General features: G+C 36.3%; 1 protein-coding gene across 9 annotated transcripts in view; it reads left to right on the top strand.

Annotated features, from left to right (window-relative positions):
- CCDC66 (coiled-coil domain containing 66) overlaps positions 1-12,333 on the top strand; it is a 127,845-nt gene that overhangs the window by 97,948 nt on the left and 17,564 nt on the right. For 6 of the 9 annotated variants that reach the window (XM_020887456.2, XM_020887459.2, XM_020887455.2 and 3 more), the window contains 5 exons: positions 8,531-8,662; positions 9,049-9,299; positions 9,597-9,681; positions 10,524-10,685; positions 11,933-12,077. In XM_020887456.2, the coding sequence (XP_020743115.2) occupies positions 8,531-8,662; positions 9,049-9,299; positions 9,597-9,681; positions 10,524-10,685; positions 11,933-12,077 (775 nt within the window). Of the gene's footprint in view, positions 1-3,205; positions 3,364-8,530; positions 8,663-9,048; positions 9,300-9,596; positions 9,682-10,523; positions 10,686-11,932; positions 12,078-12,333 lie in introns of those variants that run through there. The other 3 variants (XM_070455887.1, XM_020887458.2, XM_020887461.2) reach the window with 3 other exon arrangements.

The following is a 12,333-nucleotide window of genomic DNA, read 5'->3' as shown; positions in this document are numbered from 1 at the left end:
GCTGGGTAGAGTAATCTTCGTTGTAGGTTTTTCCGTTTTCATCACTTTAAATATATCCTGCCTCTCCTTTCTGGCCTGCAGAGTTTCTCCTGAACAATTAGCTGATAGCCTTATGGGGATTCCCTTGTATGTTATTTTTTGCTTTTCCCTTGCTGCTTTTTGTGGTGTTTTTTTTGCATGTGTGTGTATTTAATTTTTGTTAGTTTGATTAATATGTGTCTTGATGTGTTTCTCCTAGGATTTATCTTGTTTGGGACTCTTAACAGCATGTCACAACACAGTGGAATAAAAATGGGATGCATAGAACCTTTATATTCCATCTGTTATCTGGTTACTTTAGAATCCTGGGGAGAGTGTTTGTGAATTATGAAGCCCTTTCCACAATAGAAATGGGTTTTGTCTAAGTTATAACCTTGTCCGAATACACTGACGGCCTAATTTCAGAAGAAATAAATACCATAGCCTGACCAGAATGAGCCAGTCCTAGCTAAAGCTCCCCTTTGCCTCTCTATACAGGGCAGTCTTGGAATCCGCGGATCCCAGTTTCAGTCCTCCAGAATTGAACTTTATGGAAAAAGTCCTCTTCATTTTTGAAGACTAAGTGGGGAGGATTCCCTGATGGTCCAGTGGTTAGGACTCCTTGCTGCCTCTACACAAGTTCAGTACCAGTCAAGGAACTAAGTTCCCACATGCTGCATAGCCAAAAAAAAAAAAAAAAGACTAACAACTGATTGGGTCTCTTTGCCTTATCAGAAAGATTTAATAATTAAACAAGGAAGCTGAATTGTTTGATGGCCTGTTAGGATCCAAGAAGTGTACTACATACTTCATAGGCCTGTGAATTCCTTTTCAGAGTAAGAGGCAGAACTTGGTATTGACAACAACTAAACAGGCGGAAGAAAGCACTAGAGTCCTTGTGTATGCCAGTTTCCCATAACACTAGCCCTGAGTCTTGGTGGGAATCTAAAATGGTATAGCCATTATGAAAAACAGTATGGAGGTTGCTCTAAAAATTAAAAACTGAACTGCTGTACAATCCAGCAGTTCTATGTCTGTGTTTTTTTCCCCTCTGGAAAAATCCCACTAAATCAGAAAGGTATGTGCACCCTATGTTCATTTCAGCATTGATTACTATAGGGAAGATATAGAAGCAATGTTAAGTGTCTATCAATAGATGAATGGATAAAGATTTGGTTTATGCATTCAGCCATTAAAAGAAATGAAATCCTGTTGTTTGTGAAAACATGAATGGACCTAGAAGGTATTAATGCTAAGTGAAGTCACTCAGAGAAAGACAGATATAATTTCAATTACATGTGGAATCTAGAAAACAAATGGATAGAACATAATAAAGCAAACAGTCTCACAGATACAGAGAATAAACAAGTGCTATTGCCAGAGGGGAGGAATATAGAGGGTGGCGGGATAAGTGAAATAGGTAAGGAAAATTAAGAGGTATAAACTTACAGTTAAAAAATAAGTGAGTCATGGGGATAAAATATATAGCATAGGTAATATAGTCAGTAATATTGTAATAACTTTGCATGGTGACAGATGGTAACAAGACTTATTGTGATCATTTTGTAATATATAGATATATTGAATCACTATATTGTGCACCTAGAACTAACATAGTGTTGCAAATTGGTTTTACTTAAATTTAAAAATTAAAAAAAGGGGAAGAAAATAAGGGTACCAGTCATTGAAACATGTAATGAGTAAAAATGGCATTGCAGGTAGAGAGAGAATCATTAGTAAGTTAATAATTATGAAGTTAGATGAAGTGAGTAAATGGCTGGAAAAATTGTAACTTACAGCTGACTTAAAAAGAAGTAGAAAGTTTGCATACTCCTGGTTAAAGTAATGGTAGATCTAGGTTTTAAAAAAAAGAAAAGCATCTTATCATAAGGAAAATAAATGACCATATGGTTTTACTGACAGTTTCTCTCTAACTTTAAATAAATAAGTCCCAAATTTAATCAGATTTCTAGGCAGTAGAAATTTGAAATGGTCCCCTATTCATTCTGTAAGCCTAGTATAAACTTGATGTTAAAAGCCAGAAAAATAACAAAAAAAGGAAAATTAGGTTTATTTCACCCATGGATATACACACAGAAATTATAAAATATATTAGCAAGTAAAATTTGACCATGTATGAAAAGGTAATATGTCATGACTAAGATAGATTCATGATAGGTAGTAAAGCAGATTTTTTAAAAATCCACAAGTATAGTATACCATTGTAACATCATAAAATGAAACAGCTCAGTAGATATATGAAAAGCATTTGATAAAACTCGAAACCAGTTCATTAAGGAAAATATTTCAGGCAGTTAGATTAGAAGGAATTTCCAATTGAGAATTTAAAAAACTATAACAGACATCATGCTGAATGAGATATTTTAGTAATATTCTTTTTAAATTAAAAATGAAGTAAGATGACAGTTATTATTACTATTTGTTATTGATGGTCCTAACCAGTATAGCAAGAAAAGAAATTAAAGTCTTAAGAACTAGAAAGGAAAAAATAAAATTGTAGTAATTTGTCATTTACATGGAAAACCCAAAGAATCTATGGGCAAAATATTTTACAAATTAAATGTAAGAATTAATTATTTTCTTGGCCATAAAGTTTCAACAACTTTCATAGATTCAAATTACACAGATATGTTTTCTGATCACAGTGGAATTAAGCCAGGTATCAGTAATAAATGATAATAAGAAAATTTCCAAATGTTTGATATTTAAGCAATATTCTTCTAAGTGAAAGAAGGAAAAACTCACAGAAAATGTTTTGAGCTGAATGATAATGAAAGTGTCATTTATGAAAAAATATGAGCTTCCTGTACTTACAGGGAAATGTATAGGCTTAAATGCATTTCTTGGTAAAGAAAAGACTGAAAGCAAAAACATCAAAGATCTAAATATTCATTTGAAGAAGTTAGAATTCTAACAGTTAAACCCCAAGAAAGTAGAAGGAAGGAAGGAAACTCTATAGGCCTGTTTTAGAGGATTCTAAAGTAACTTTGAAGTTCAAAGTGCTCCGCCCTCGGGCCCCGCCCCCCCCCCCCCCCCCCCCCCCCAATGTCTCTATGTAGCTCTTAGTTATGCTGCTCTTCCTCTTGGAAGATCTGGTTCTTTCTAGCTCAGTGTCCTGAAACTACCCACCTACAGAAGAATGCCTTTTATGCCTGCTGAGTAGACAAGATGAGTAGGTGAACAGAAGTGTCTAAAGTAAGAGGCTCCTGGTGTCTGGACTTGGAATCATGCACTGACAACAAGCAGGACTTTTCTGGCAAAGTCACCACTGATTATTCTTTCCCAGATGTGCTTTAAGGAGAGGATTAAATGAAACAGCACCGGGTATGTCTAGGTGACCATTTGGAAACTCTTAACTTTCAATTCTGATATACCTGCCATTCATACAGCATTTATTTTAGTAAGATTAACATTTTATAACATAGAATAACTTGAAGGTAGCTAAAAATTTACTTTAGGAACTGTTTGTGGGGAAGTGTGTATTGAGTACCTATGAAAATGAGTTTTCATTCAAGGCGTCAGTTAAGAATAGGCTCAAAATAGGTGTTTTAAAAAGCAGTTTTTATGTAGGGGAAAGAAGGGAAATCTCAGGTCATTAGTGTAAAGGAGAGAAATTGAAAAAGTGGATGAGCCTAGAAAAAGAAGTTTCTTTCCTTAGATATATGGAAGAATTAACAGAAGGGAGGTGCTAGATAATCATCAGAACACATTTGTTACACACTATGTCTTGTATTTTACCTTTATCTGCCTTACTCAATTTCAGCTAAAATGAGCTCAGTAATTGTGAGACTTCAGGACCTCCCTTGTGGTCTAGTGGCTAAGAATCTGCCTGCCAGTGCAGGAGACAGGGGTTTGATCCCTGGTCTGGGTAGATTTCACGTGCTGCAAAGCAGCCAAGCCTGTAGGCCATAATTACTGAAGCCTGTGTGCCCAGAGCCCATGCTCCGCAACAAGAGAAGCCACTGCAGTGAGAAGCCTGTGCGCCACAGTGAAGAGTAGGCCGCACTCGCCATAACTAGAGAAAGCCTGTGTGCGGCAACAAAGACTCAGTGCAGCCATAATTACATAAATAAAATTAAAAAAAAAGATTTCATTCATCTCCCACCTCTCCCTTTCCCCAGACCTTTATCGTTTCATTCTTCTACCCGAATGCACCTTGGGCAAAAGTTTCAAAAAAGAAAGTAATAAAGGGTTTTCTACTCAGTTGAAGAAGTGAAATGACTTAATTAGGTGGCAAGCAAGTGAATGGTAATGGCTTTGTAAGACATCCTTGAGTAAGACATTGAGGACTGAATTAGAAGAACTGATTATTAAATCTTCTACAGGCTTGTAAATATAAGACATGTATATATGAAACACTTAGGATTTTGAGAATTTTCAAAGGTATTTTGACTTGTGTCTTATTTTTGAGTAATTTGAGACTTCACCAAAATTTGAAACCAAATCTAGTTACATCAGACTTAAGAAACAGATTTTAGGATTCTATGATGATTCATGCCATTTGTTGTGAATTTTTTTGTTTTGTTTTTGTTTTCTTGGCCACTTTGCTCTGCTTGTGGGATCTTAGTTCCCTGACCAGGGATTGAACCTGCTCCCTTGGCAATGAAAGCATGGAGTCCTAACCACTGGACCACCCTGTGAGTTTTTTAAAAAGAGTTCAAAGGGCCCTTCCCCCCACCCCCAGTCTGCTCTCTAAAATAACATTTCTAAAAATAGAATTGTTAAATCACTTACCTGAAGATACAGCTCCTTTTGAGTAGTTTTTTTAGACCTAAATAAATAGGATGGTTTTTTCTGTTTAAAAATGTGTGGGAGCATCTGAGATACTAAGATTTTTCCTTTTTGTTTAAGTATTTCCTTTGATCAAGGCACTTGGTTGTAAACTTTGAGCTTTGCATTATTTCTGATGAAAATATGGACAGAAAGTAATTGTAAGGTATATCTCCATTATGTTATCCTGTCAAACTATTTTTAAAATTATGTCCTGTAGTTATGTCATGTAACAGAATGTTTTGTTGCATAACTTTTGCCTTTCAAGACGGTTTGAGTAGAATATATCCTTTTCTTTTTTGTTAAAGCATAGTAAACTCTCCTAAGTTAAAAACAACAGTAAACTTTTATGCTGCTGTTTTTTGTTTTTGTTTTTTCATAAAATTCAGGGACTTATTCTGGACACAATGTATTTTTCTTACTGAGTATCATAGATCTTGATAGAGCTGTCACAGCAGAAATAGGGGGAAAAAATATACCGAGAGACATTATGATTCAAAGGAGAAAGCAGCTGGCTCTGTATATCCTCCTGACTCTTGGTCCAGAAGCAGTGTTTTTGTATTCTGAAGCCAGGTATAAACAGTAGTCATCTATTCAGATTATTAGTAATTTCCTTTCAAAGCAAATGAGACTGTATTAGGCTAGAAATTTTAAAATCTGTAGTTTCGGAGAATTTTCTATTTTTATTAGAAATTTAGAATTTTCCTTAGAAAATTTCCTTTCCTTACTCTTAGTTATATCCTTCTGGTAGTATGTGTTAAAAATATCATTCTGAAAAATTGACTTTTGTGTTGCTTTTTAGTTGCTAAGTCGTGTCCAGCTCTGCAACACTGTAGCATACCAGATTCCTCTGTCCTCTGCTATCTCTTGGAGTTTGCTCAAATTCATGTCTATTGAATCGGTGATAATAACTAACCATCTTACCCTCTGTTCCCCCTTCTCCGTCTGCCCTCACTCTTTCCCAGCATCAGGATCTTTTACAGTGCATCAGCTCTTGGCATCAGGTGGCCGAAGTATTGGAACTTCAGTTTTAGCAGTGGTTCTTCCAATGAATATTGAGGATTGATATCTTTTAAGATTAACTGGTTTGATCTCCTTGCAGACTCTCAGGGGTCTTCTTCAGTACCACAATAGGATAGCATCAGTTCTCTGGTGCTCAGCCTTCTTTATGGTCCAGCTCTCACATCCGTACATGCCATAGCTTTGACTATACAGACCTTTGTCAGCAAAGTGATGACTCTGTTTTTTAATACACTGTCTAGGTTTTGTCATAGCTTTTCTTCCAAGGAGCAAGCTTCTTTTTAATTTCATAGCTGTGATCAATGTCTGCAGTGATTTTGGAGCCCAAGAAAATAAAATATGCCTCTGTTTCCACTTTTTCCCTATTTGCTATGAAGTGATAGAACTGGATGCCATAATGTTAGTTTTTTTAATGATGAGTTTCAAGCCAACTTTTTCACTCACCTCTTTCACCTTCATCAAGAGGCTCTTTAGTTTCTCTTCACTTTCTGCCATTAGTGTGATATCATCTGCATATCTGAAGTTGTTGATATTTCTCCCGGCAGTCTTGATTCCAGCTAGTGATTCATCCAACCTGGCATTTTGCATGATGTATTCTGCATAGAAGTTAAATAAGCAGGGTGACAATATACAGCCATGACATACTTCTTTTCCATGTTGTACCAGTCTGTTGCCCATGTTGGGCAACATGGTTCTAACTCTTGAATCTTGACCTGCATACAGGTTTCCGAGGATACAGGTAAGGTGGTCTGGTACTCCCATCTCCTTAAGAATTTTCCATAGTTTGCTGTGATCCACACAAAAGCTTTAGTGTAGTTGATGAAGCAGAAGTAGATATTTTTCTGGAATTCTCTTGCTTTCTCCATGATCCAACAAATGTTGACAATTTGATCTGTGGTTCCTCTGCTCTTCAAAATCCAGCTTATACTTCTGGAATTTCTCTAGCTTGAAAGATTTTGAACATAACCTTGCTAGCATGTGAAATGATCATAGTTATACAGTAGTTTGAACATTCTTTGGCATTGCCTTTCTTTGTAATTGGAATGAAAACTGACCTTTTCCAGCCCTTTGACCACTACTGAGTTTTCCAAATTTGCCGACATACTGAGTGGAGCACTGTAACAGCATCATTTTGTAGGATTTACAATAGCTCAGCTAGAATTCCATCACTTCCTTTAGCTTTGTTCATAGTAATGCTTCCTAAGGCTCACTTGACTTTACATTGCAGTGTCCTGCTCTAGGTGAATGACCATACCATCGTGGTTATCTGGGTCATTAAGACCTTTCTTATATAGTTGCAACCTCTTCTTAATCTCTTCTCCTTCTTTTAGGTCCATACTGTTTTTGTCCTTTATCATACCCATCCTTGCATGAAATGCTCCCTTGATATCGCCAACTTTCTTGAAGTGATCTCTAGTCTTCCCCATTCTATTGTTTTCCTCCATTTCTTTACATTAGTCGATTTTAGAAGGCCTTCTTATCACTCCTTCCTATTCTCTGGGACTCTGCATTCAGTTGGGTATAATTTTCTTTTTCTCCGTGGTTTCAGTTCTCTTTTTTCCTCAGCTATTTGTAAATCCTCCTCACACAGCCACTTTGCCTTCTTGTGTTTCTTTTCCTTTGCGATGGTTTTGATCATTGCCTTCTGTACAGTGTTATGAACCTCAATCCACAGTTCTTCAGGCACTCTGTCTGACAGATCTAATCCCTTGAATCTATTCCTCACTTCCACTGTGTAATCATAAGGGATTTGATTTAGATCATACCTGAATGGCTTACTGATTTTTCATACTTTTCTTCAATTTGAGCCTGAATTTTGCAAAGGAGCTAATGGAATGAGCCACAGTCAGCTCCAGGTCTTGTTTTTGCTGTCTGTATAGAGCTTCTCTCTTCAGCTGCAAAGAACATAATCACTCTGATTTTAATGTTGACCACTTGGTGATGTCCACATGTAGAGTCGTCTCTTCTGTTGTTGAAAAAGGATGTTTGCTATGACCAGCGTGTTCTTTTGACAAAACTCTATTAGCCTTTGCTGTGCTTTATTTTGCATTCCAAGGCCACACTTGCCTTTATTCTAGGTGTCTCTTCCTGCTTTTGCATTCCAAACCCTTATGATGAAAAGGACAGCTGCTTTTGGTATTAGTTCTAGAAGGTATTGGAGGTCTTCATAGACTTGGTCAACTTTAGCTTCTTCAGCATCAGTGGTTGAGGCATAGACTTGGATTACTATGATGTTGAATGATTTGCCTTGGAAATGAACTGAGATTATTCTGTTGTTTTTGAGATTGCACCCAAGTACTGTCCCCCCTGGTGACTCAGATGGTAAAGCGTCTGCCTGCAGTGTGGGAGACCTGGGTTCAATCCCTGGGTTGGAAAGATCCCCTGGAGAAGGAAATGGCAACCCACTCCAGTACTCTTGCCTGGGAAATTACATGGACTGAGGAGCCTGGTAGGCTACAGTCTATGGGGTCACAAAGAGCTGGACACGACTGAGCGACTTCACTTCACTGCATTTCAGACTCTTGTTGACTATGAGGGCTCCTTGTACACTTGAGTTTTTTTGTTTAAAATTGTTGCATCTCTTAGAAATAAATACATTACCACATTAAATCTATATAAATTATTTGGAAAGATTTGTAAAAGATAAAGTGATTAGGAAAAGAAATGTAAACTTTTAATGGTATTGATGACTGTTGTTTAGGAAGCAGTACTGCTGGAGCACCCTTTCAGTGCTGTGAGACAAGAACAGCAGAGAAAATGGATTGAAGAGTTGAACAAGCAAATAGAAGATGACCGGCAAAAAAAAGCAGAGGAGAAAATTATATCCTCAATGGTAATTTATAAAGTTTCATTGAGGATACAGGAAAAAAAAAATTAAACATCTTTAATCATAAACTTAAAAGTATCCTAAAACTGCATGACAAGATTAGAATATTTAAATTATTCCACATTTGCTCTTGCGAACCTTTTTTGAATGAAGTTAGTAAGTGCGATTTCTTGTAACTTGTTAGACATTTCCTAATTCTTTGATTTTTTCATATTCTCTATGCTTAGCTATCTCAATGTATGTGGAATCAATACAGAATGCAGTTTTGTTAATTTTCACGATGCTTGTTTTGCTGTGTGGTGACTTTTAGAAATTTTGTTATTTGTCATTTGGGATTTTAAATGTAAGAAGAGTTACTAAAGTTGTTAGCAATTCTCATTTGTTGTGACTAGGGTGAGGAACATGACAGATGGGCGGTGCATTTTGATTCCTTAAAGAACTGTCCTGGTTCTCAGTCTCGACTGTCGTCCCGGTCAGTGCAGAAACAACCGGAGTACTTGTGTGTCTCTCCGGACACGCAGGAGCTGGCTGATCTCAGCAGTCTTTCTACACCTACCGTCGGAAGCCAGATTGAGCCTGCAGAGGAGGAACATACAGTGAAGCCTGTTAGAGATATGGCTGTGGCAAACATTCAGAAAACGAAGTAAGTTCAGTCTTCAGTATTTATTGATGTTTAAGAAAGTCTGTGTGCTTTCTTTTAGGGCTGTTGTTTGTTTATATCTTAACTGTTTTCAGTTTCCTATTTTTATTTATAGTAGAAATGACTCAGTAGAGCTCCCTTGCCTTCCCAATTGGATCTCTTTCAAGTATCCTATGTTAATATATTTCTTGCCTATCAAAAAACAAAAGTAGAAATGATGTATTTCAAACAAAAATAAGTTAGTACTTCGTTAAACCCACCTTTGTGGGTTTTAAGTAGCTAATATATCTATCTTGCCAGCTTTCTCCGTTCTATGACTGCTCTTTTGGACCCAGCTCAGATTGAGGAACGAGACAGGAGGCGACAAAAGCAGTTAGAACATCAGGTATTGCATTGTAAAAATGTTGTTCTTTGCCTTAATAGTAAGTAGTCATGGCCTAGATACCTAAGTGAATGGAAACTAAATTTTGGTATAACTTTACAGCACAAGCTTTGCACAATCCTGTGCTTACATCTAATCCCTACACCAACTGGCATTATATTAGAATTATACTCATGTTGAGGATTAGATAGTATCACATATTACAGTCACCTGCCTTCCAAGAGAGGTCTTTAATGTATAGGTTGTGTATCTGAAATGATACTGAATCTGTTTAAGTTAGTATTAAGTTGGGTTTTTTTTTTCCCCCTTCAGTTCTTCTGAATTCTGTTCAGGGTGAGAATTAGGTCTTTGAAAGGGAAAAATATATATAAAGGATTGAGGTAAAATTATGATTAAGAAATTTAGCAGATAATAAAGGAAACTAAGATTAAAATTCTACCCTAATTTTAGTCTAATACCAAAGGGACTTGAATGTCTAATAAGTCTTTAAAATGTCTACTGTGTGAAGAATTTGGCTTAGTTCATGTAGTTAACAATTAAGTGAAGCAGACATTTATAGAGCATCTGCTATTTTTATCAGGCACTATGTTAAACACTTGAGATTCTTCCCTCAGTTGGTTTTCTCTTAGTTCTTCTAAGAGCCCTCCTGGGGTTAAAGAAAAGGCATGTAGAACTTGACAGGTGGGAGATGGGAAAAACCTGACTTTCTAATTTAACTTGACGTTCTAACTTAACTCATGTATATACTGCCTTCTCTATATTGATGAACATTTTGAGACACCAGAAAAATGCTGTGTGAATTTTTAAGATTTATGACAGTGATTTATGTTGCTGTTTATGAGTAGAAAGCCATCACTGCTCAGGTAGAAGAGAAGCGCAAGAAGAAGCAGCTCGAAGAAGAGCAGAGAAGGAAGGAGGAGCAGGAGGAGGAGCGTCGCCTCGCCCGGGAACGAGAAGAGATGCAGAAACAGTATGAGGAAGACATACTTAAGCAAAAACAAAAGGAAGTAGGTTATTTGTATCCTAACTGTGACATTTTAAAGTAAAAGTGGGTTTGTTTTTAAAGAAAAAATAACCAGAATATTTGCATGTATTTTGAAATGGTGAAGCTGTATGCAGAAACATTAAAGCTTTGTGTAAAGAAAGTTTCGTAAGTAGAAAGAAAGCTGGAGCTTTTATTTTTTCAAAAGATTTTTTCACAGATGCTATTTTTTTTTTTCTGCTCTGAGGAGAGGGGAGGTCAAGATGAGTTATTACAACATAAAACAAAAATTTTCCATATGCTTAATTTTGAAGTGTTTCCTAAGCAATGATTATTAATAAATTTCTAGATATGTTAAGAGAAATGATTGGGCTTTCTGTCTATTCATTTGTGAACAGGAGCATTTACTTGCAGAATGACTGGCTGGGATTGATGATAGAGTCTGTTGCTATGTTAGAGGATTCCTCTGTGCTAATTAAAAATCTGTTAAAAAGAGTAGGAGAACATAGCAAGTGGTACAGACTGCATAGGTATGGTGATATCAAGTGCTGTGTTTGGGTGGGCCTGACAAACAGCAGGTTATACAGTGACGTTCAATTGCCAAAGGTTCATGGGATTTACAGAATAGATCATACAGCACTTGCCCTGGGGCTGGGAGGTGGCGTGGTGGCGTCGAGAGCTTGCCTTTTCTTGCCAGTTCCTGCTTGCAACCTTTGCTTCAGAATTAGCTGATGAAGGTATAAATGGTTTAGGTTCTGATTTGGATACATAGAATATGCTGAGCCAGCTACATCTATGAAATAACTACTACATGAAAAAAAAAAAGGTTATTTGCTTGAATTGTAAAAAATGACTATAAATCTTGAGTATTAGTTCTTAATTATCTAGTGGGTTGCCAAAAAGTTTGTGATTTTTCGTAACATGAAGAAACTCAGATAAACTTTCTGGCTTCTCCAGTTTTCTTTTACTTTAATAAAATTATGGAGTTGACCTTTGGTTTTAGAAGCTTTGGAAACTTTATTAGTATAATCTTGAGTGGGTGAAAGAGTTTTTGTGTTGGTAGTCTAATACAGCTGTAGAAAAAGATACTAAAATATGAGCTCCAAAAAGGAATGAACTTTGTTCTGTTGGCTGCTCTTCCCAGTTTCTTGAATAGTGCCTGGCATATAGTAGGAACTTAGAAAATTATTAATTGTTACTGAGAGAGAATAGTCATGTCTGTACATGTTTGATAATTGTATTTAATAACTTTGTACACTTCAACATTGATAGGAAATGATGACTCTACAGACGAATAAGCTGTTCCAGACGATGCAGAGAGCGCAAGAGCTGGCACAGAGACTGAAACAAGAACAGAGAATCCGAGAATTGGCTCAAAAGGGACATGACACTTCTAGATTGATTCAAAATCTTGGCAGTAAGCACAACTAGAATTTTATGTATAATTATAGTATTTTTTGAAGATTGAGAATAATTGCCTCTTTTTAATACCTTTAAACACTTGTTCACTAAATACTTTTTAAGGAATTTCAAACTTTGAACTAATGTAATTTTATAATGCTTACTTGGGAAATTGCATTAAGAGGAGAACTAAATAATGCTGTACTTTTCAGTATCTTTTCACATACATTTTCTTAACATTTCCCTCACAATAGGTAAAATGTATACTTTTG

Source organism: Odocoileus virginianus, chromosome 26, assembly GCF_023699985.2.
Source record: "Odocoileus virginianus isolate 20LAN1187 ecotype Illinois chromosome 26, Ovbor_1.2, whole genome shotgun sequence".
Taxonomy (NCBI): domain Eukaryota; kingdom Metazoa; phylum Chordata; class Mammalia; order Artiodactyla; family Cervidae; genus Odocoileus; species Odocoileus virginianus.
This window is presented reverse-complemented; position numbering and strand designations above follow the sequence as displayed.